General features: G+C 50.6%; 1 protein-coding gene across 2 annotated transcripts in view; it reads right to left on the bottom strand.

Moving 5' to 3' along the window:
* Window positions 1–2,813: 2,813 nt before the first annotated feature.
* The window catches only part of P2RY2 (purinergic receptor P2Y2), a 31,574-nt gene continuing 10,078 nt past the window's right edge, over window positions 2,814–24,309 (bottom strand). Inside the window, exon 2 of one of the 2 annotated variants that reach the window (XM_077341223.1) lies at window positions 2,814–4,494. In XM_077341223.1, coding sequence (XP_077197338.1) covers window positions 3,414–4,490 — 1,077 coding nt within the window. In that variant the 5' untranslated portion in view covers window positions 4,491–4,494 and the 3' untranslated portion in view covers window positions 2,814–3,413. The remainder of the gene's footprint in view (window positions 4,495–24,309) is intronic. The other variant, XM_077341221.1, reaches the window with a different exon arrangement.

Consider the following 24,309-nt stretch of genomic DNA (forward strand, 5'->3'; position numbering starts at 1 on the left):
GCACCCCAGTTGAAGAGGGAGGTAGACAAACTGGAGCGTGTCCAGAGGAGGGCAACAAAGATGGTGAGGGGTTTGGAGACCAAGACGTAGGAGGAAAGGTTGGGGGAGCCTGTTTAGCCTAAAGAGGAGATGACTGAGAGGGGATCTGAGAACCATCTTTAAAGTATTTAAAAGGCTGCCATGTGGAGGATGGAGCAGAGTTGTTCTCTCTTGCTATTAGTTTAACTCATTTTGAATGTATTTTATAGACATTTTAATGTATTTATTGTATGGTTTAATTTACATTACTGTAACCCACCCCAAGATGACGGGTTTCTCTTCATCTCCATCGTTTTTCACGGTGACAATTAAAAATCCAGGGGAGAAGTTACCTTCACAACTCTGTGCGGCATCTGACTCTCATTCCTCACACCACCACAGAAAGGTCTGTCGTCACCGATCGAAGCATTCATATTTGAATTTTGAGAGTTGCTTTTTATACCTCACTGTTTACTACCTGAAGGAGTCCGAAAGCGGCTTACGGACACCTTTCCCTTCCTCTCCTCACAGTACGCATCCTGTGAGGTAGTTGGGGTGGAGAGCTCTGAAAGAACTGCTCTGTGAGAACAGCTCTACCAGGATTCCGACTGGCCCAAGGTCACCCAGATGGCTGCATGTGGAGGAGCGGGGAATCAAACCCAGCCCAACAGATTAGAAACCACTGCTCTTAATCACAGTTTTGGAATTTCACCCAGTTGTTTATTGTGACCAGCCCCCAGGCAAAATGTGTAATGTAAGAGTGACCTCGATTCAAAGGTTGTCTTATATGTACAGAGTTCAAATGCATTCCCAACATGACCTCACCCACCCTGGAATTTGTTGTGAGCAATCCTGGACGATTGCCACTAAGGCAAAGCTAAAAATGGAAGCAGCGAGGAGGCGGGTATCGGGTTTCCAAATCTGAAATATCATCTCAAGGTGGCAGAACTGCATTTGCCAAGCCTCAAGGACCACAGAGTCCAGCAGCCCAAACACAGCCCATTAAGAGGTACTGGCATGGGTACTGACAGCTAGGCGTCTCCTTTCAACAGGGTAGGCCAGGGACTGAACCGGGAACCTTCTGCATGCCAAGCAGAGGCTGTTCCCCTGAGCCACAGCTTCTCTCCAGGGTGCCATCCCTTCCTTTCAACTGGAGATGCTGGGTACTGAACATGGCATCTTCTGCATGCCAAGCAGGCGCTTTTCCACTGACCCCCCCCCCCCCACAGCTCTCCAGGGTCTCAGGCAGAAGTCTTTCCCATCCCCTCCTGCCTGGTTCTTTTAGTTGGAGATGCCAGGGATTGAACCTGGGACCTTCTGCATGCAAAGTTGGTGCTCTACCACTGAGCCAAGTTCACAGTTCATCTCCTCCCTGGTCCTTTTAACTGGAGATGCCAGGGATTGAACCTGGGACCCACTGCATGCAAAGCAGGGACTCTTCCATCAGAGATGGATACTGAGCATAGACGGGATAGGAACTTTCTGACAATTTGCAAATGAGGTCCTCCAGTCTCCCGATTGGCAGGATCAGCCTCAAGCATCTATGAGGTTATATCTATGGTTATCAACAGGCCTAGAGGGGGAAACGTCCAGTCCCTTTAAGAGAGGTTTAAGGAGAGGAAAGGGGCAACTGAAGTTTTTCAAGCAAGGGAGAACAGTAACATCACGCTGTTAAGTCTCCATTAAAGGGGAAGGGTGTATTTTCTCTAGCCATTTGGCATCCCTCACTGGGTCTTTGTTCCCAAATGCATGAATGACTTTGATTTGCAAATGTTCCTGGGGATTTGCATTGAGCCAGGGGTCTTCACCTTTTTGAGCCTGGATTCTGACCACCGGACGGCCACACGGAAGACGGAAGCAACCACCACACATGCCCGTACATGCGCACAGAGGAAGAGCAGGGCGAGAGAGGTCAATTTTAAAAATACATGGGGACAAAAGGAGTCAACAGAGAAGAAGAAATCAAATGCTTTTCTGACAACCGTCACTGAAATGTTAGTTTAATTGGTGCCAATCAGAGCTCAACCGAGCCATCAGAAGCCCCCACTGGTCAGGCCTCCCCCTTGCCCCACCCCCTTTCTAAAAAAACATTTGACGGGCACCCAGGACGGTGTTGGAGGGTGCCCCTGCACCCCCATTGGGGAACCCCGCATCAAAATGTTTCTCCCCTTGCGTTGCCACGGTCTAAAATTCAGGCAACGAATCTCAGCGCTTCTGTTAGCACCACGTTAGCAGCCTTCTGAATTAGCGATTGCAAACTGCTATTCTAGATAGATAATAAATTTTATTTTAATCGGTTCTACCATTCCGTGTCGAAGACTGCCGCCGTCCAGCAGAGGTTTGCTGAGGCAGGAACAAAAGTTAATTGAACCCTTCGGGGTCCATTGGATGGAAAACAGGTAGGGGGAAGCCAAGCTGTCAGGTATAGCTCTAGGTATTGTTTAACTGGGGGGAGTGAGAGAGATGGTCATGCTAGTTTAAGGTCCCCAGCTTCCAGGCCTAAAGTTCTCCCAAAATCACAACTGACCTCCTGATTATGGAGATAAGTTCCCCTGGAGAAAATGGCTGCTTTAGAGCAGGGGTAGTCAAACTGCGACCCTCCAGATGTCCGTGGACTACAATTCCCACGAGCCCCTGCCAGCGAATGCTGGCAGGGGCTTCTGGGAATTGTGGTCCATGGACATCTGGAGGGCCGCAGTTTGACTGCCCCTGCTTTAGAGGGTCGTTTCTACAGCATCGTATCCTGCCTGGAGCCCCTCCCGGAACTCCATCGTTCCCCCACCCACCCTCCATCTACAGAAACTCCCCCACCCAGAATTGGCATCCCTGGTTTCCCTTGGGATCCTGATTACAAATGCCCCTTGGACACGGAAGTAACCCACCCACCCCCCGCCAAAATTTGAGCACCGCCTGGTGGCCATTTCTCTTTTAACCAACGGGGAGGCCCGGCCACGGATCTTTGCAGCCACGAATCTACTTCGGCTGTTGGGGACGAGTTTGGGTCGGAAGTCAAGACTCGCTCCATTGTCCGGCATCGTTTCGCGTCGTGCCTACGCCCTCCTCGTTTCCTTCGGCTTCTCCGTAACTGCCTGCTGAAGAACGGACATTTTGCCTTTGTATGGCGCTTTATGCAGACTGCAGTGTTAGACAACATACTTCATAGAAAACAGCTTCCAAAAAAACCCCTAAAAAAAACCCCCGAACACTGCAAGATGATGTAGACACACACACACACACCCCTGTGGTACCATGGTGCGGATTTGAAGAAAAGACACATCTCCTGTTTTGGGAGTTGCTCCCGTTTTGTGCAGTATGTGACTCCCGTTTTGTGCAGTACAGAACCTCTACAGGTGTAGATCCCTAACTCTTGACAATGAGGTCAACGAAGCCCCTGGCTAGGACACCAGCCGTTTGGCCTTCATGGCGAGAGCGTTTTTGGCCCGCGTGGGGCAGTTGGGGGTGCTGTCCGAGTCCGCTGGGTTCCCCCCTTGCGCCGGCGTTTTGGGGCAGGCAAATTTCACGAACCGCTGTCCCGCCAGGAAGTAGAGGATGGGATCCAGGCAGCTGTTGGTGCTGGCCAGCGGCCGGGTGACTTTGTACGCCAGGTTGATGGCGTTGAGGGCGTCGCAGCTCAGGTCCCAGCTGCGGAAGTAGTAGTACAAAGTGCGCGTGACGTGGAAGGGCAGGAAGCAGACCACGAAGACCACCAGGACGATGACGATCATCTTGACCGACTTCTTCTTGGACTTGGACATGCGGGTGGTCCCGCGGGTCGGCTGGAGCAGCTTGCGGGCCATCAGGCAGTAACAGACGATGATGATGAGGAAGGGGATGCAGAACATCAGGACCAGCATCACCGTGCTATAGATGATGAACTCGCCGAAAAGCTCTTTGGCCGACGTGTCGTGGCAAGTGATGGCGTCGCACCGGGAGCTGGTGGTGACGAAGAAGAGCACCGGGGACTGGCAAGCGATGACCACCAGCCAGACGAGGCCCGAGACCCAGCGGGCGTAGCGGACCTGGCCCCACTCCAGGGACTTCAGCGGGAGGCAGACCCCCATGAACCGATGGGCGCTGATGCAGAGCAGGAAAAGGATGCTGCAGTAGAGATTCGTGTAGAAGAGGAACCGGACGATCTTGCACAGGGCCGTGCTGAAGGGCCAGTTGTCCCCCATCCCGTAGTAGTACACCAGCAGGGGTAGGGAGATCACGTAGAGGGTGTCGGAGACCGCCAAGTTGAACATGTACGTCGTGGAGGCGTTCCAGGTCTTGATCCGGAAGAGGAAGACGTAGAGCGCAAGGAGGTTGAGGCAGAGGCCCACCACGAAGACGATCCCGTAGGAGACGGGGAGGAGGACGTACTTGAAGTCCTCGTCGAATTTGCACTTGTACGTGTTGTCTTCGCCGCTGCAGTCGGGGCTGGAGGCGTTGGCGCTGAAGTTCAAGGAGAGCGGGAACGTGGTGTTCTCCATCTCACTGGGGAAGAAGCAAAAAGGAAGTCGTCAGCGAAACACTGGCAAGCTGGCAGGACATCTTAGGGGGATCCCCATGCCGTTAGGCGGGGTCCCTTCCTAACCATTCACATCCTGCATCATTCTAGGCGGCGAGGCAGGCTACGAGGTGGATGATTGCAATCGCAATGTGATTACAACAGTCCCAGTTCATGCCCTTGCTACAGCTTAATGACATGCATTACATCACTGGGAAGACTAAAACCACTTCCAGTAAATCAATGGATTGAGGAACTTCGGTCTTTCAATGCAGGGCATATAACAACGGCATGCAGACATAATTTTAGATCAGGCACTCTCCACTGGGTTTTCATGAAACCCTGGGGTTTCTTGACGGCCCTGGAAGGTTTTCCTGAATGGGTAGGAGTTAATTGTATACATACGGCACTGTATACGGCACTGGTCAGTTAATTGTATACTACACTGGTCAGACCACACCTGGAGTCCTGTGTGCAGTTCTAGAGGCCTCACTTCAAGAAGGACATAGATAAAATTGAAAGGGTACAGAGGAGAGCGACGAAGATGATCTGGGGCCAAGGGACCAAGCCCTATGAAGATAGGTTGAGGGACTTGGGAATGTTCAGCCTGGAGAAAAGGAGGTTGAGAGGGGACATGATAGCCCTCTTTAAGTATTTGAAAGGTTGTCACTTGGAGGAGGGCAGGAGGCTGTTTCTGCTGGCTGCAGAGGAGAGGACACGCAGTAATGGGTTTAAACTACAAGTACAACGATACAGGCTAGATATCAGGGAAAAAAATGTTCACAGTCAGAGTAGTTCAGCAGTGGAATAGGCTGCCTAAGGAGGTGGTGAGCTCCCCCTCACTGGCAGTCTTCAAGCAAAGGTTGGATACACACTTTTCTTGGATGCTTTAGGATGCTTAGGGCTGACCCTGCGTAGAGCAGGGGGTTGGACTAGATGGCCTGTGTGGCCCCTTCCAACTCTATGATTCTATGATTCTATGATTCTAATTCATTTTAATATATTTTTTAGAACTTTCTTAAACACGTATTGGGTGATATGACCCTATGTAGTCATGTTGACCCATCCTCCCCTCCCAAAATGGCCAGGGATGGCCTGGAAGAGGTGGGCCCTGGACAGATGAATACACAGCATTGCTTCCCAACCGAATTCTGCATGATCGCATCACTTCTGGGCTTTCTTTGAAGCCTGAGGAATGTTTCAGGGGTTACTCAACAGAGAAGAAGTTCAGAAAGGCTGTTTTCGATATTTGGAAGCCGTTTATAGTAATGTATGTGTCGATACACCGCCACTTCGGCTGTATTTGTCTTGATGTATATATTTAAAAAAAAATCTTATAGTTGCTGGATTTTAATGTGTTTTCCCCCTGTCTTTTTGAAGGAAAAGAAATAATGACAAATAACCAAATAATTTTTTTTAAAGGGTCTTGTCAAGGCCCCAGGTCCTGCAGGAAGGGGCAGGAGGAGAAAAACTCAAAAAGAAAAATAAGGCTTCGTCTACATACAGGAAGTTCTTACCGCAGAGTTGCAGGAGACTCCTAGTGCTACCTGGAAATGACAATAGGGAAGCTCTAGGAATCTTCAGAAACTCTATGATGAGAACATTGGCTTTATCATGGAGTTTCTGGTGATTCCTAGAGCGACTATCTGTCGCTCCCATCTAACTTTAGCAATCGCCATAAACTTCGAGATACTTCATGATGTTTTAATTTTTTTCCTTAGGACGCTACTCCCCATCTCCCAAAAAACTTCTGTCCAGTCCCAGATGCTGCCTGGCAATCCCGAATCTAGGATTGAAGAATATTTTGCCAACTTTGTATTGGGAAATACCTGGAAATTTTGGAGTTCGAGCCTAATTAGTGTGGGATTTGGGGATTATACCTCAGCGGGGTATAATGCTAGAGCTCCTGCCAGCATGCTGTCATTCCAGATCTCCAGGTTCCCCCTGGTGGTTGGCAAGCCAGTCAATAACCGTGAGTCTTGGGAAGGGGAGGCCGGGAGAAAGTCATGAAGTCATAAACAGAGAACATGCTTCATTTCCTCCCGTTGGAACTTGCAGGCGGAGAAGAGAGTTTTATTAATCAGCAGGAAGTTCAGGTCACAGGAAAAACACGCCTGACAGGAGTAGACATGCAGCTAGGCCGATATTTTCTGTTTCTCCCGGACCTCTGGCAGAATTCATGCGCTACCACTCGAGAGGCGAGAGAACAAGCGTGGAACTGTCTGCACACCGAACATGCTCTCTGTCAAGGAGCTATTGTCGATTTATTTACAGCACCACCTGAAGTGTGTTTCCCCGTCTCATTTTGCTCACTGCGCTCACATCCTTCCTTGTTTAGCACGCACAGGAGGACCAGCCAGCTTAGAAGACGCTTAGAAAGAGTAAGAAGATGCAGATAACACTGGAGCTGACCAACCAGGCAGTCGTTTATTTGCGAAAATTATTCCAGACGCAGAGGTCTGCACTAGGGCTGGGCACTTTGGCGTCTGAAGCAACCAACCCTAGTTGGCACCAATCCAGAGAAGGAACCCATGACCACATAATAATAATAATAATATATATATATATATATTATTTGTAGCCCGCCCTTCCAAATACGCAGGGCTGGTAGCATTAAAATGAATATCTAATTTAAACACTTTAAAACAATTCCCATGAGCCCCTGTCAGCAAAGGTGTTTGCTAGCAGTGGCTCATGGGAATTGTAGTCCATGGACATCTGGAGGGCCGCAATTTGACTACCCCTGATCTAGGCAATCAACCCCTCCAAAATAACCAGATAGGAATATTCTCCCTCTACTAATTCCTCCTCCTCCTCCTGGTGGTGAGGTCAGCTGCTTGGTGGAAGATAAGGTAAAGGTAAAGGTATCCCCTGTGCAAGCACCAGGTCATGTCTGACCCTTGGGGTGACGCCCTCCAGCGTTTTCATGGCAGACTCAATACGGGGTGGTTTGCCAGTGCCTTCCCCAGTCATGACCGTTTACCCCCCAGCAGCAAGCTGGGTCCTCATTTTACCCACCTTGAAAGGATGGAAGGCAGAGTCAACCTGGAGCCGGCTGCTGGGATCGAACTCCCAGCCTCATGGGCAGAGCTTTCAGACTGCATGTCTGCTGCCTTACCACTCTGCGCCACAAGAGGCTTGGTGGAAGCTATTGTGGGCCATAAGCCCAGTGAAACACCTCTGTCCAATGAAGGTCCCGCAGGGCCCCGATCCCAGGCTGGGGCCAAGGCCAAAAAGGCCCTGCTCCTGTTCAAGGCCAATTTCACCACTCTTGGGCTGGGGTCCCTGAGCAGACCCTGATCTGAGGGAAAGAGACGCCTGGAACCAGGATTGCATGTGGGAATGAGCACCCATGAATACAAACCCCGCCTTGGGCTGACCCCGTGGGGCTTTTCTGAGGTCCTTAAATTCTGCCATACTAAACACATCGCCAGTAAAGGCTGCTGGCTGCTGTACTCTCTCGCGCACACTCACACACACTCACACCCAAAGACAACCAGCCTGCTCGAGGGATTGCGCAAGGGAAAATTCTTTAACTGCTCTCCATCCCTGATTTTAAATGGCCTTTTCCGGGTACAGGAGGAAAGTTCGCATCTTAATGATTAACCCCCGGGAGGTGCAGGCCAGCTGCTGAGATGTGTGGGGAGATGAAATGCAAACAGGAGGGACCAGTTGCATAAGTGGCGCGTCTGGCCCGGGCTCAGATTTCCTCGCAGCCTCAGCCGGCTTCTTCTGACCCCCCAGTGGGGGGTCCTGCGAAACCCCCAGGCCTCTTTCACTTCCGAGCTCGCTGCTTAGAATACCCCGGGGATTCGGTTCCTGCAGCTCACGCAGGCCTCCCGCTGGCTTTGGCCCTTTGGCCTGCTTTGCTTTGTCTTTGTCTTATGGCCCCCAACAGGGTTGAAGCTGCTTTATGCTGAAGCCGATCAGACAACGGGTCCATCAACTGCAAATGACACAGAAGGGGGAAAGAAATATTTCTCTCCCTTTCTCACAAGACAAAAAAACTCAAGAGCACTCAATGGAATTAATGCGTGGGAGGCTGACAACAAATCAAAGGCATTCCGTCACTCAAAGAGAGCCAGTTTGGTGTCGTGGTTAGGAGTGCGGACTTCTAATCTGGCGAGCCGGGTTCGATTCTGCGCTCCCCCACATGCAGCCACCTGGGTGACCTTGGGCTCGCCATGGCACTGATAAAGCTGTTCTGACCGGGCAGGAATATCAGGGCTCCCTCAGCCTCACCCACCCCACAGGGTGTCTGTTGTGGGGAGAAGAAGAAGAAGAAGAAGAGTTGGTTCTTATATGCCGCTTTTCCCTACCCGAAGGAGGCTCAAAGCGGCTTACAGTCGCCTTCCCATTCCTCTCCCCACAACAGACACCCTGCATATTCCAACAGACCCAAGGGAGTGGAACTCTGTATATTGAAGATCAGCTGTAGATCAGCTGTAATGCTGAAAGATCTGGTTGCCAACTCTGCCTACACATTAACCCTTCTGGTATGAAAAGGCTCTTGATGTCATGGTTAAGAGCAGCGGCTTCTAATCTGATGAGCCAGGTTTGATTCCCCACTCCTCGACATGCAGCTAACTGGGTGACCTCAGGCTAGTCACAATCTTGTTAGAATTGTTCTCACAGAGCAGTTCTTTCAGAGCTCTCCACCCCAACTACCTCACAGGATGCGTACTGTGAGGAGAGGAAGGGAAAGGTGTCTGTAAGCCGCTTTCTGACTCCTTCAGGTAGTAAACAGTGAGGTATCTCAGCCCCACCTAACTCATAGGGTGTCTGTTGTTGGAAACTCATATGCCCCTCTGAGACATATTCATTCATTCATTCATTCATTCATTCATTCATTCATCCATTCATCCATTATTCCATTTTAGAGCCCACCACTCCCACAGTGTGACTCATGGAGGATAACAACAATAGCCCTCAATAAAATCCCCCTGCTGGGTGACCTTGGGTCATTTACAGTTCTCTCAGAGCTCACTCCACCTAAACCTCCAGTTCTGATAGTGCTGTTCTCACAAAGCAGTTTTGTCAGGGCTCTCCCTGCCTCACCAAATCTCACAGGGTGTCTGTCACGGGGAGAGGAAGGGAAGGTGATTGTAAGCCGCTCTAGAACTCCTTTGAGTAGTGAAGAGCAGGGTATAAAAACCAGCTCCTTCTTAATCCCTTGCATGAGTAATTCCCGGGAGAATTACTGGTCTCATCAGATCGTTTATCCAATTTGATGCAGTCGTGCTGGAGCCCGGACTCCCCAGTTGAGGCGGTGAAGTTTTCACCACCATCTCCCCGTCAACAGACGGATCATTTCCTTGTTTGTAGTTAGCTCTACTGGCTCCGTGGGTTGAGATTTGTATCCCCGAGGATTCAGGGCGGGTTAATCAGATTAACAGAGAACCGTCCCAACACGACCAAGAAGCAAATCTGACCACGGTGATTAAAACCCTTCCAGTCTGCTCCTGGCAAATTCACAACATGCCCAGGGCCAACGTCGACGGCGGTGACTCAGAACTCCCACAGCTGCCCGAACTCTCAACCTGGCACATAAATTCAAATCGATGACTTGAGGAGCTTCACTCAGGAGGCAATAGTACAGAGGTAGTCAAACTGCGGCCCTCCAGATGTCCATGGACTACAATTCCCAGGAGCCCCCTGCCAGCAAATGCTGGCAGGGGGCTCCTGGGAATTGTAGTCCATGGACATCTGGAGGGCCGCAGTTTGACTACCCCTGCAACAGTAGCTGTGGCTGGAGGGTCAAGTATTTGCTTTACATGCCGAAATTTCTCAGTTCCTTAATTTAAAACGTTTTAATGCGCCTTTCCTGTTTAATTACCAGGATGCCTTTCAATCTGCACAGCCAATCAGAAGCCCTTTGAGGGGGAAGCTGTGCCTAGCCCCGCCCACTCTCTAAAAGCACTCAGTCGGTGCCCGGAAAAGTGACAGTGGACATCATGGCGCCTGTGGGCGCCAGGTTGGGGACCCATGATTTAAAGAATTCAAAACAATATTGAAAGTTTCAAACAATTCGATGAAGAGGAAGAATGCCAGAACTTGGTTGAATGGCCAATTGCATTTATCTGGAGTTGGCCAAATGAAACAAAAAAATTTTTGTCCGCTGGCAGGAGACGAACAGAACAGTTAGCCAGTTATGAACAATTCTCTCTTTCCTCTTTCTATACAAAATTGTTTCTCAGAACAGTTAACCAGTTAGGAACAATTCTCTCTCTCCTCTTTTTATACAAAATTGTTTCTCAGAACAGTTAACCAGTTAGGAACAATTCTCTCTCTCCTCTTTCTATACAAAATTGTTTCTCAGAACAGTTAGCCAGTCAGAAACAAGTCTGTCTCTCCTCTTTCTATTCAAAGTTGTTTCTCTTCATTGTGAAACTATTATACTTAGCAGCCTGGTGCTCTACTCTCTCGCATATTCAAAATCAGCCAGCATGCCCAACAGTCTCCAAGGGCAGCCCCACACACAGGACACTGCAGTAATCTAATCTTAATTTTACCTGGGCAAGCACCATAGATCAATCAACATAGTTTCCTGTTAGAGGATTTCAAGCAGGAGGTACTGAAAAAGACCCCTGTGTGCCTAAGGGACTTACCAGCAGGGACGAGAGGCCTAGGCCGAACCTGCCAGTAACATCACTTTTGGCACACATTATAAGTGATGTCATTGCGGCACTGATAACGCAGGGCACTCTGGCACTTGAGCAAAAACTCTATGGTTGAAGCCATTTTTACCATAGAGTTTCTGCCCAAATATCAGAGGGCCCTGCATCAGAAACTGGGTGATTATCGCTGAGCTAGGATGCAGACAGGACGACAGTCTTGACTTGCAAAATTCTAGCGCAGCGGGACTCCTTGCGTGAGTCCCACAAGAGAGACTGCCTGCCAAAGCTGGTCTCTCCCAAGACTCGATGACCCAGAAGCCGTGCTCCGAGTTCGAAGGTGACCTCAAACGGCCCCTGAGCGAGGTCCTTGACCCAGCCACGAGATCCTCCCTTTGAGTCATATTTGAAAACATAATAAAACCGAGACTGGCATATAAAAGATGTTTGCGTTCCTCTTTATCGCATCTCGTAGGGCAGGCTTTTTCCCGTGGATTCTAGAAGAAAGGGCTCAGGTCTTCCCGTGCAGAGCCGTCTCCATGCGACCTTGAGGCTGGTTTACAAGATCACGCCCCCCCCCCCTTTTCGGTCTAGCTGTGCTCTCTTTATTGCATCACAAAAATAAAACAAAACAAAAAAAATGCATGGGTTGCTTGATGAGCCAATTCAGTATAAAGCAAGCGGAAGGGGCTGATGCTCAGTAGTACAGCATCTCCAGTTAAAAGGACCAGGCAGTGGGTGATGTCAGAGACCACTGCCTGAGATGCCATGGCTCAGTGGCAGAGCCCCTGCTTGGCCTGCAGAAGGTCCCAGGTTCAATCCCTGGCATCTCCAGTGAAAAAGGATCAGGAAGGAGATGATGTGAAAGACCTCCATATGAGACCCTGGGGAGCTGCTGCCAGTCTGAGTAGGCAATACCTCCCTTGGAGGACTAGTGCTCTGATTCAGTCTAAGGCGGTTTCATGTGCAGGGAAGAAAGACAGCCAGCACTGGCGATCCCTTTCCCTGTTCGGCTAACGTGGACTTCTGGGGCAGCTACAGCAAAGAAACCGTTACCACTCATTCGCTGCCTGAGATGTTTGGCCCAATATTTATTTGAAATTCGCATGTCCCCATTTTTCCCTTCAGAAGGGCCTCTCCAGGACAGCTCACAATAAAACCGATGACAATAAAAGCATGGGAACAAGCCGTCAGTCCAGCGAGGGGAACAGAGAGCCAAAGGCTGACCCAAAAATTAAAGTTGTGTGTGTGTGTAAATATTCGTAAAAAGGAAGCATCTATAGGATTGGCTGTTTCGCTCTGCTGCGTTCCTGTTCAGAACAAAGACTGCACAAGGTTTCTTCCGACTAAACAACTACTGCATTGTGTCTTTTGATTGGTCAAGACTTAGGGCAGGGGTAGTCAAACTGCGGCCCTCCAGATGTCCATGGACTACAATTCCCAGGAGCCCCTGCCAGCGAATGCTGGCAGGGGCTCCTGGGAATTGTAGTCCATGGACATCTGGAGGGCCGCAGTTTGACTACCCCTGACTTAGGGTGACCCCACAGGGGCGGGGTGGCCAAACTGGCTCTCCAGATGACTATGGACTACAATTCTGGGGAGCCACAGTTTGGCCAGTCCTGCCGTTGAGTTTTTAAGGCAAGACAGGACCAGAGTTTTTTTGCCCTTGTCTGCCTCTGCGTAGCAACCCTGAATTTCCTTGGTGGTCTCCCATCCGAGGACTAACCATGGCACACCCTGCCTAGCTTCTGCCATCTGATGAGATCAGGCTATCCTGGGCCATCCAGGTCAGGCCGAGAGACATGCAGAGGTGGTTTGCTGTTACCTGCCTCTGCGTAGCAACCTTCAACTTCTTCAGTGGTCTCCCATCCAAGTGCCAACCAGGGCCGAGCCTGCTTAGCTGCCATGTTCTGATGAGCCTGGGCTACCCTGGGCCATCCAGGTGGAGGCAAAAGACATAGAATCATAGAATCATAGAGTTGGAAGGGGCCATAGAGGCCATCTAGTCCAACCCCCTGCTCAACACAGGATCAGCCCAAAGCATCCTAAAGCATCCAAGAAAAGTGTGTATCCAGCCTTTGCTTGAAGACTGCCAGTGAGGGGGAGCTCACCACCTCCTTCGGCAGCCTATTCCACTGCTGAACTAGAATCATAGAATCATAGAGTTGGAAGGGGCCATAGAGGCCATCCAGTCCAACCCCCTGCTCAACGCAGGATCAGCCCTAAGCATCCTAAAGCAATCTGAGTATTACTGAATGGTGGTGGTTGAACATTGCCTGCCTGGGTAGCAACCCTGGACCTCCCTGGTCTCCCATCCAAGCACCAAGCAGGGCCAACCCCTCACTTCGGAGACGAGACCAGACTGAGCTAACCTGGATCAGCCTCTCGATTTGGACCATCCCCAAAGTCCAAAAGCAATTCGGGATTGCTTGATCAGCCCAGAACTCCGTCCCAGTCCAACGTTTGGGCCAGTTCTAACACAAAGGGGTTGTGTTGCTAACGCACGGGTGTGAATGTCATTTCATGAACCGTAGGCTGTTCCGTTGACCATAGGAGACCCCTTCATAGAGAACTGCAAAGGTAGCCCCCCTCAGGTCTCTATATAGGGGGTTAGTTTGAGCGGGAGAAATAGTTCCCATAGAGGAGGCTTTTGATCTAAAAGGCGTGAAATCAGGAGACACTTGGTCTGTGCCCTCTGCCATTCCCGGCAGTAAATTTCCAACCCTTACCATGTGAACCAAGGACAGCGATAGATAAGGAAGAATACTCTACAGTGGGGGAGATAGTCTTTCCCGGTCATAAACCACCATGGGATGGAAGGGGAGGAGGGACAGAAAGGAAGCAGGAATGTGGAGTCAGGGAGGGGGTGAAGAACCAGCGGACCTACTGGACCGGGAGGGTGATTGTGACACCAGGCCAGCCTGTCGGCGTTCCCACCCCTCTGATAATCCAGGTTTTGAATGCAAAGATGAGAAGCAAATGAACCCTACAGAACGCAATGCGACGGAAAGGCAAACAATATTATTATACTGCAGTGATCGTGGTTGGCCGCGCTTTTGAATGCCAGGATGAATCTAAGTGGAACCAGGGACATGGAGGGAGAGGGGTTGTTTGCTTTTGGTGTATTCATTCATAATATGTTATTGTATTTATATACTGCCCTGCCCTGCAGCTCAGGGCGGTTGACACAGAACACAGGAGAACATAAGGATAGTACAGTATAATTCAGTAAGAGTCAAATGAGCGTCAATAAACGGCCGTGATAAAATATAAGGACGGTTTCCTAGCATTCCATAACTGGTGGTAGCAAGGAAAAAATATAACCGTGACCAGAAAGGTTGGTCACATGACGTTATGTGTTATCTTTCTGGCAACGTTCAGGAGATCGCCTCAATGTTAGAAGAAGAAGAAGAAGAAGAAGAAGAAGAAGAAGAAGAAGAAGAAGAAGAAGAAGAAGAAGAAGAGTTGGTTCTTATATGCCGCTTTTCCCTACCCGAAGGAATCTCAAAGCGGCTTCCCTTCGCCTTCCCTTTCCTCTCCCCACAACAGACACCCTGTGGGGTGGGTGAGGCTGAGAGAGCCCTGATATCACTGCTCCGTCAGAACAGTTTTATCAGTGCCATGGCTAGCCCAAGGTCACCCAGCTGGCTGCATTTGGGGGAGCGCAGAATCGAACCTGGCATGCCAGATTAGAAGTCCACACTCCTAACCACTACACCAAACTGGCTCTCTTAGGAAAGGAGGCAAGTCCTACTTAAAGGGCATTTCCGCACATCGGCAAAAATGACGTTACGCCAGCTGAATGGCATAGCGCTAAACATTATTCCACCTCCAAGCCCTTCCTCACCTTTTTTGCTGTCTTACTTTCATCTGCCGCCTTTTAACGCTTCTCTCCTCCACAAGTGCTGCTGGAAATGGCGGAAAAGAGCAACGTGGTTTATATGTGACTCTTTTCCGCCTGTCAATCAATCCAGGCAGCCAATCTCCTTTCTCCATGCTTTAAAGCAGGGGTAGTCAAACTGCGGCCCTCCAGATGTCCATGGACTACAATTCCCATGAGCGAATGCTGGCAGGGGCTCATGGGAATTGTAGTCCATGGACATCTGGAGGGCCGCAGTTTGACTACCCCTGCTTTAAAGGTTACTACTTGGTGGGGGGGGGGAACTTTAAAGTCAACTCTTTGGGGGGGAATTATTTCTGGCATTGCCTGCACGCTTGTCCGCCTATTCGTTGATCCAGGAAGTTAGCAATTTTTAAAAACAAATTCCCATCCCTGGGAAGAAGGGAGCGGGAGGTGGGTGCGAGGGCAGGACGAGGCAGGTGCCTTCAGCACATTTGAGCCTCCGTAACTTCCCTCTGCTGGTTGCCAGCTGGTTGCTCTCCTGTAGCTCACGCTAAATAAGTTGGGGGATCCAGCTTATGTGATTCTGCAATTAGCACTTTAAAATGGGGGATGTAGCCAGCCGGTTCTTGCCCCGATGCTGGATGTTGGCGACGTCATATGGAGGGGCCGGAATATAACAACTACATAAGGTAAGCATTTCACTATATTTAACGGGTACGGAAATGCCCAAGGCTTTCAGTCTTGATGCCGTGCCTAGCTCTTAGGTGCCTTAGAAATCATAAATCAATTCATGAATTGGTTTTTGCCTGTTTCTTGGTCTCCCCAGAAGACGCGCCGGGAGTGACAGGAGAACTGTATAATCTTTATGGCCTTTGGCTCTGTTTAAAAGGACTTGGACTTGTTTTGAAAAAAAGCTGAAACATATTCGTGTTAATAGTGCACTGAACAGATATTTGGGTTGCTATTTGTAAAAAGATTTACTGTGAATGCAACAGAAATTTCCCTGTATCCCTTGCACCTACACACTGGGTCAATCACTTTCACTTTGTGAATTTTGCCCATTGTATTTCCTTTCGCTTTATTAGTCATTTTAAAATTACAGCAGCTTGTTGTTGTGGTTAAGAGCGGCGGCTTCTAAATTGGTAAGCCGGGTTTGATCCCCCACTCCTCCTTCACCTGCAGCCAGCTGGGAGACCTTGGGCTAATCGCAGTCCTGTTAGAGCTGTTACTGCGAAGCAGTTCTCTCAGAGCTCTCAGCCCCATCTGCCTCTCAGGGTGTACCATTGAGGGGAGAAAGAGAGAAGGCGATCGTGAGTCACTCTGAGACTCCTTCAGACACTCAAAAGTGGGTTATTCTTCTTCTATATTCTAGAGCAGGGGTAGTCAAACTGCGGCCCTCCAGATGTCCGTGGACTACAATTCCCAGGAGCCCCTGCCAGCGATTGCTGGCAGGGGCTCCTGGGAATTGTAGTCCACGGACATCTGGAGGGCCGCAGTTTGACTACCCCTGTTCTAGAATTATTCTTCTATATTTTGCTCAGTGGGTGGGTGGGTGGGTGGGGGATCAGTGCCTGAACAAAACCCTATTTCTCACTTATTTGGCAACGTCAAGTCAGGCTGCTACACTTATTACAGCTATCTCGCCAGTTTGTAATACAAAAGAAATGCGAATACAAAATGGAATACAAAAAATCTGTTTACCATATTATTAATCTGTTTACCATATAATTAAGACGACAGGAAATTATAATGCAACAACCACTCATAACACGCCAGGCTTATTCTTTCCCCATCTGTTTTACGAGTGGTTCTGGCAGTATAGTTCCCCGAACGACTGTAGTTTTAATTATAGGGTCAACAAACCTTTTTGTATCCCGTTTTGTGTTTGCCCTTTCTGTAATGCAAACGGGCCCGATAGCCGCAATAAAGGAACTTGACTATTTGACCATGTCAAGCTGCGTAAAATCTCCTGGCAGCTTCCCTTCTTTCTGTCTCTGAATGCCTGCAAACAAGAAGTCCCCCTTTCTTTGTGGGCCTCTGTGTGGTGGGTGGGCCCCTTGAACGCCTGCCAGCCTCTCGCATGCTCCCCGCGCATGGCGCATGGGCCTGTGGTGGGGAAGGCCTTCTCCTCGCCATGGCAACTGAGCAACAGCAGGCCTGACCTGACCTTTCCCGAAAGCAGGGTGTGGGGGGAATATCTGTGGGGTGCCAAGAACCGTCTTGTCCCTACGATACTTGCTTTGTCACACAGTCAGAGGGAGCAAATTTATATGGGTCAGCCCCGAAATAAGTCCCACTTTATTTGCAACTGATGTCTAGGCCAGGGGTAGTCAACCTGTGGTCCTCCAGATGTTCATGGACTACAATTCCCACGAGCCCCTGCCAGCGTATGCTGGCAGGGGCTCATGGGAATTGTAGTCCATGAACATCTGGAGGACCACAGGTTGGCTACCCCTTGTCTAGGGAACAGAGATCTCCTTCCCCTCAAGAACATGGTTGCTGTGGAGGGGGGATTATAAGGCACTTTAGCCCACTGAGGTCCCTTCCCCGCTAAAACCCATTCTCCTCAGGCTCCACCTAAGGTGAAATCAGGCTAATGGCCTATCTAGTCCAATGCTCAATGTCACACAGTGGCCAAAGCCCAGGGGCCATCAGGAGGTCCACAAGCAGAGCCAGAACTCTAGAAGTCTTCCCTCTTTTGCATTCCCATGACCCAAGAAGGCAGAGCATCACTGCCCCAGACGTAAGAGAAGCCATATTGGATCAGGCCAATGGCCTACCCAGTCCAGCACTCAGTGTCACAAAACCCAGGGGCTCTTAGGAGGCCCACCAGTGGGGCCAGAACTCTGGAAGGGCCTCCCACCGTTGCCCCCTCCCCCCCAAGCACCCAAAAAGACAGAGCACTTGTTTCAGATATAAGAACAGCAGCCGTGTTGGATCAACCAGTGGCCCATGCAGTCCAGCGCTCTGTGCCATATAGTGGCCAAATGCCAGGGGCCATCTGGAGGTCCACCAGCAGGGCCAGAACTCCAGAAGCCTTCCCAATGTGCCCCCCGCCCAAGAACCAAGAAGACAGAGCATCCCTGCCACAAATACAAGAAGCTAAGAGAAGTCATGTTGGATCAGGCCAATCTCTGGGGGCATGAGTTATGATATGATAGAGTCCACCCCCAAAGCTGCCATCTCCTCCATGGGAACTGACCCCTGGAGTCTAGAGATCAGTGGGAACTGCGGGAGATCACCAGGCCCATCTGGAAGTTGGCTACCCTATAGGCACAACATATCAGCCACTCAGGCAAATCCAGGCTCTGGGCCACTAGGTGCTAGGTTATACAGTATCTGTTGGGTGCATGATGCAATAGCATAAGAAGAATATCCTACAAGAGGCACTGGAGATATGTAGTTAGCATATTTAGATAAGCCACTTCCTTACATTTACATAGAATCTTCCTACTCCTTTGAGCACGCTTCCCTCTGCTTTCCCTCCAGATCATTTAGTCAGTTAGACAGTTAGAACGCTCTCGCTCTCTCCTCTCCATAGTTGTTTCTCTTCTCAAGTAAACTATTCTATTCTTTTCAGCGGCGTATTTGAACTCTGTCAGCAACAAAGCCCCTGAGAAGGTTTATTTCCTTCCTGATCTGGCTTCTCCCCTCTCAGATTCTATCAGGGGCTGCTCATCCTGACCCGGCATCCGGCTATCACCTTGTGCTATTACCATGCTAAATATAATTGTCCAGTTTTATTTTCTTATTCTTGAAACCTGCCCTGGGATTTGTTGAAATGCTGCGTCCATGGTGTAAATAGTTCTAATAAATGACTAAAAAGGGGGAGGGTGTCCAGCATCTGGCAGGGCGTATCAAATCTCAGAGGGAACTGTTTGCACTGTGAGAGGCCTGGTCCGTGGTTAATGCACTTGACAGAACGTTGATATTGTTGCCAGAGTTTAATAGAAGAGAAGGGAGCACCAGGCTGCTTAATAAAATAGTTTTATTTCAATGAGAAACAACTTGGTTAAGGATGGAGAACGAGAGAGCGAGTCATTCTTCTGCTCAACTGCTGTTCTGGAGGCAAGCAGGGAGGAAGTATGCTCAAGGGAGCAGGAAGTCTCCTGTTAAGCCAATCAGGAGTGGATAACCATGTCAGGGTGTTCTCAGTTTAACCCTGCCAAACACACATTTCCTCCAATGCCCCCTGCAGGACACTCCCTATACTGCAGGCACACTGCGGATCTTGCATATTCCAACAGAGCCGATGGCTACCTGAGCCACCCATCCCTAACAGGAGACTGAGTCAGAGCTTTGGTTCCTTTAGCCCAGTGCTGTTAAACTCTTCCAGACCCGAGACCCATTGAGCTACAAACAGGACGGGAAGTCATGTGACATCAGAATCATGTGACAAGAAGCCAGGGCTATCGCCTCCTTGGAGTTGAGGCCATGGTGGTGAGCAGAAGAACAACGGAGCCAGGGCAGCGGGAGAAAGCAGCACTGCTGGAGGGAGGAATCTATAGCAGTGTGCCCTGCGGAGGTTACACCTCCTGAATCTCCAGGGATTCTCCACCCCAGAGGTGGCAACACAGAGAAAGCAGTGAAACCCTTGTGCAAAACGCAGCAGCCAAACTCTTTGGACCTTGGCCAGAGTTACGTTTAATCCGGGCCTCTTTCTTGATGCTCGCTGGTTCCTCTCTCTTGCCAAATTTGTCTGGCTGAGGAGGGGGCCGACAGCTGCGAGCATTGGGGGCCCAGCTCCGTGTGCTCCGGCCCTGGCGTTCCTGCGCACGAGGCACGGAGACAATAAAGCCCCCTCACATTCAGGCATCGGAGGAGGCCGTGCCCTTTGCAGCCCTGAATGCTTTCCCCAGCTGCCTTGGCCAGCACTCCGTGGAAACCATCCAAAGGTGTGGGAGACCATTGGCCGTGTGTTCGGGCAGAGGGGATGAATCCGGCCTTCGGAAGAGGCAGCTGAGCTCACGAGCCGGACAACAGGACCGCTCCGGGGCCGGATCCCGGCTGCTGCTGGTAACTTGATCGCTCTTGAGCCTGCGTCAGAACAGCACAGCGGAGCATTCCTTTCGCCTCCAGGATCGAAGGAGAGCTCGACCGTGCCCATGAAGGTCAGGGTCTCTCTGAAAAGGGTGTGCCAGATCTGCTGCAGAAATCTATTCTGCCATGCTGGCCCCCTTTGCGCACTTAAAACGCATGAAGCTGCCTTATGCTGAGTCAGACCCTTGTCCCTCCAGGTCAGTATTACCTACTCAGGCTGACAGCTGCTCTTCAGGGTCTCAGGTGTTGACGATCTTCTGCTGCCAGATCATTTAAAAGAGTTGGTTCTTAGATGCCGCTTTTCTCTAACTGAAGGAGTCTCCAAGCGGCTTCCCTTTCCTCTCCCCACAACAGACACCCTGTGAAGGACAGGAGGCTGAGAGAGCCCTGAGATTACTGAAGAAGAAGAAGAGTTGGTTCTTATATGCCGCTTTTCTCTACCCGAAGGAGTCTCAAAGCGGCTTACAGTCGCCTTCCCTTTCCTCTCCCCACAACAGACACCCTGTGAGGGACAGGAGGCTGAGAGAGCCCTGAGATTACTGAAGAAGAAGAAGAGTTGGTTCTTATATGCCGCTTTTCTCTACCCGAAGGAGTCCCAAAGCGGCTTACAGTCGCCTTCCCTTTCCTCTCCCCACAACAGACACCCTGTGAGGAACAGGAGGCTGAGAGAGCCCTGAGATTACTGAAGAAGAAGAAGAGTTGGTTCTTAGATGCCGCTTTTCTCTAACTGAAGGAGTCTCCAAGCGGCTTCCCTTTCCTCTCCCCACAACAGACACCCTGTGAGGGACAGGAGGCTGAGAGAGCCCTGAGATTACTGAAGAAGAAGAAGAGTTGGTTCTTATATGCCGCTTTTCTCTACCCGAAGGAGTCTCAAAGCGGCTTACAGTCGCCTTCCCTTTCCTCTCCCCACAACAGACACCCTGTGAGGGAGGTGAGGCTGAGAGAGCCCTGAGATTACTGAAGAAGAAGAAGAGTTGGTTCTTATATGCCGCTTTTCTCTACCCGAAGGAGTCTCAAAGCAGCTTCCATTCACCTTCCCTTTCCTCTCCCCACAACAGACACCCTGTGAGGGAGGGGAGGCTGAGAGAGCCCTGAGATTACTGAAAAAGAAGAAGAGTTGGTTCTTATATGCCGCTTTTCTCTACCCGAAGGAGTCTCAAATCGGCTTCCAGTCGCCAAACTGGCTCTTTTAGCACACTTCCGGATTGCCTGCAGGTCAGTTACACAGTGAGGACTATCTCCCTCCTCTCTTCTTTACAAAGTTGTTTCTATTCTGAATAAAGCTACTTCCTCTTTAAGCAGCTGGTGCTCAGCTCCTCCTGTGCATGTTTAAACTCCCCCAACAAGGTGGAGGGAGTGAATCCAGACTTTCCGCGCATGCTCAGCCAGTGAGCCACGGCCCCTCCCTACAGTCCCTGCAGGGGCAAGCCCAAAATGCTCTGAGTCACACCATGTTGCTTTTTCAAGAGAATCCTCCTTCGGCACCTAAGAAGTTGACAGATGTGGGTGTCGGCAGCTGTTGACAGATGAGCTGCAGGTGCGAATCGGCTGCGGTGGGTCAAACACAACAGACGCCATGTTTTGCCGAGCGACCTTCCCTGCAAGGAGAGACAGGCCTAAGCAAAGCGGTGACGTCCCTGAGAGCCAGTTTGGTGTCGTGGTTAGGAGGGCGGACTTCTAATCTGGCGAGATGGGTTTGATTCCCCGCTCCCCCACATGCAGCCAGCTGGGTGACCTTAGGCTAGTCTCAGCACTGATAAAGCTGCTCTGAACGTGCAGTAATCTCAGGGCTCTCTCAGCCTCACCCACCTCATGGAGTGTCTGTTGTGGGGAGAGGAAAGGGAAGGCGATTGGAAGCCGGTTTGAGACTCCTTTGGGTAGAGAAAAGCAGCACCTGAGAACCAACTCTTGTTCTTCTTCAGTAATCTCAGGGCTCTCTCAGCCTCCCCACCCTTCACAGGGTGTCTGTTGTGGGGAGAGGAAAGGGAAGGAGATTGGAAGCCCCTTTGAGACTCCTTCGGGTAGAGAAAAGCGGCATCTAAGAACCAACTCTTCTTCTCCTTCAGTAATCTCAGGGCTCTCTCAGCCTCCCCTCCCTCACAGGGTGTCTGTTGTGGGGGGAGGAAGGGAAGGCGATTGGAAGCCGCTTTGAGACTCCTTCGGGTAGAGAAAAGCGGCATCTGAGAACCAACTCTTCTTCTTCTTCAGTAATCTCAGGGCTCTCTCAGCCTCCCCTCCCTCACAGGGTGTTTGTTGTGGGGAGAGGAAAGGGAAGGCGATTGGAAGCCGCTTTGAGACTCCTTCGGGTAGAGAAAAGCGGCATCTAAGAACCAACTCTTCTTCTCCTTCAGTAATCTCAGGGCTCTCTCAGCCTCCCCTCCCTCACAGGGTGTTTGTTGTGGGGAGAGGAAAGGGAAGGCGATTGGAAGCCGCTTTGAGACTCCTTCGGGTAGAGAAAAGCGGCATCTGAGAACCAACTCTTCTTCTTCTTCAGTAATCTCAGGGCTCTCTCAGCCTCACCCACTTCACAGGGTGTCTGTTGTGGGGAGAGGAAAGGGAAGGCGATTGGAAGCCGCTTTGAGACTCCTTCGGGTAGAGAAAAGCAGCATCTAAGAACCAACTCTTCTTCTTCTTCAGTAATCCGGATCAATCATGCATGTTGCTAATTTAATTAGCCTTCCAGGGGCTCCTGGACATTTGCTCTTTGCTGCTGCAACAGACAGCCTCACAGGGCTACCCATCTGGATCTAAAGATATGACGTTTTAGTTCGCAACAGAAACAACCAACTTAGGATCGTTGTGACATGGGGACACCATTCCCAGGTGGACGGCCGATACACGAGTTCTGAGAACCAGTAAAGCTGTGGGCGACCCGAGGAGCTTTCTCATGTGCTCTGAAAGACGGAGAGCATGGGAGGGGGGACAACTCTATTCTCTCCTCCTCTCCTAGAAAGCAACACGGATTCTGCATCTTCGGAGGCTCAGTGCTGAGTGCGAAATACAATCTGTTCTGCAGACTTCAAGTCTTTCTTTGGGGAATAACTGCAGCATCCTGTTTCCTCATTCTTCCTCCTTCGGTTTTCAATTTCCATTCACCGGTTCTGTGGCCATCCAAACCAGCGCTGGGATCGGATCACTTCTCTGTATTCTGGGATCGGATCACTTCTCTGTATTCTTCTCCGCTCTGGCCTTCTGTTCCCTTTCAGGGCTCATAAAGCTTTGTTCCAAAAGGCCTTGAACGGTCTCTCAAAATGTACTGCCCCCAATTTAGGGATGGTGAACTGGCCGTGAAAGGAATGAAGAACAGTTAGGGAAACTGCAGCAGCACAGCCTACCGAAAGCAAGCAGTCATAAGAACTGAGAAATGGAACTTCCATGGACAGAGGCAGTGTACCTTGGAGATCTGGAAGTCAGCTGAAGGGGCTGGCCCTAGTTGCAACAGAGTCCTGGGCAAGAAGGATTTTTCGGCAAGCCCTGCCACGGATCAGCTTTCAAACAAACTCACTGTCAATCACATTTTAACCCATTCGGAAATTTGGATGAGTCACAGGATGTGTCCCTGTCGAAGAAGACAAATCTGCATGCGAAGATCTTTCTGCCCAAGCAGGTTCCTCAATCCCATCAGAGCATAGAGATATTCTAGGAGTCTAGTTCAGCAGGGGAAGGGGCTGCCTGAGGAGGTGGGGAGCTCCCCCTCACTGGCCATCTTCAAGCAGCGGCTGGACAGATCCTTCTCCTGGATGCTGGAGGCTGATCCTGCACTGAGCAGGGGGTGGGACTAGATGGCCTGCATGGCCCCTTCCCACTCTAGGATTCTAGGAGTCTAGTTCAGCAGGGGAAGGGGCTGCCTGAGGAGGTGGGGAGCTCCCCCTCACTGGCCATCTTCAAGCAGCGGCTGGACAGATCCTTCTCCTGGGGGCTGGAGGCTGATCCTGCACTGAGCAGGGGGTGGGACTAGATGGCCTGCATGGCCCCTTCCCACTCTAGGATTCTGTGAGTCTAGTTCAGCCATGGAATAGGCTGCCTAAGGAGGTGGGGAGCTCCCCCTCACTGGCCATCTTCAAGCAGCGGCTGGACAGATCCTTCTCCTGGATGCTGGAGGCTGATCCTGCACTGAGCAGGGGGTGGGACTAGATGGCCTGCATGGCCCCTTCCCACTCTAGGATTCTAGGAGTCTAGTTCAGCAGGGGAAGGGGCTGCCTGAGGAGGTGGGGAGCTCCCCCTCACTGGCCATCTTCAAGCAGCGGCTGGACAGATCCTTCTCCTGGATGCTGGAGGCTGATCCTGCACTGAGCAGGGGGTGG

The sequence above is a fragment of the Paroedura picta genome, chromosome 6, assembly GCF_049243985.1.
Source record: "Paroedura picta isolate Pp20150507F chromosome 6, Ppicta_v3.0, whole genome shotgun sequence".
NCBI lineage: Eukaryota > Metazoa > Chordata > Lepidosauria > Squamata > Gekkonidae > Paroedura > Paroedura picta.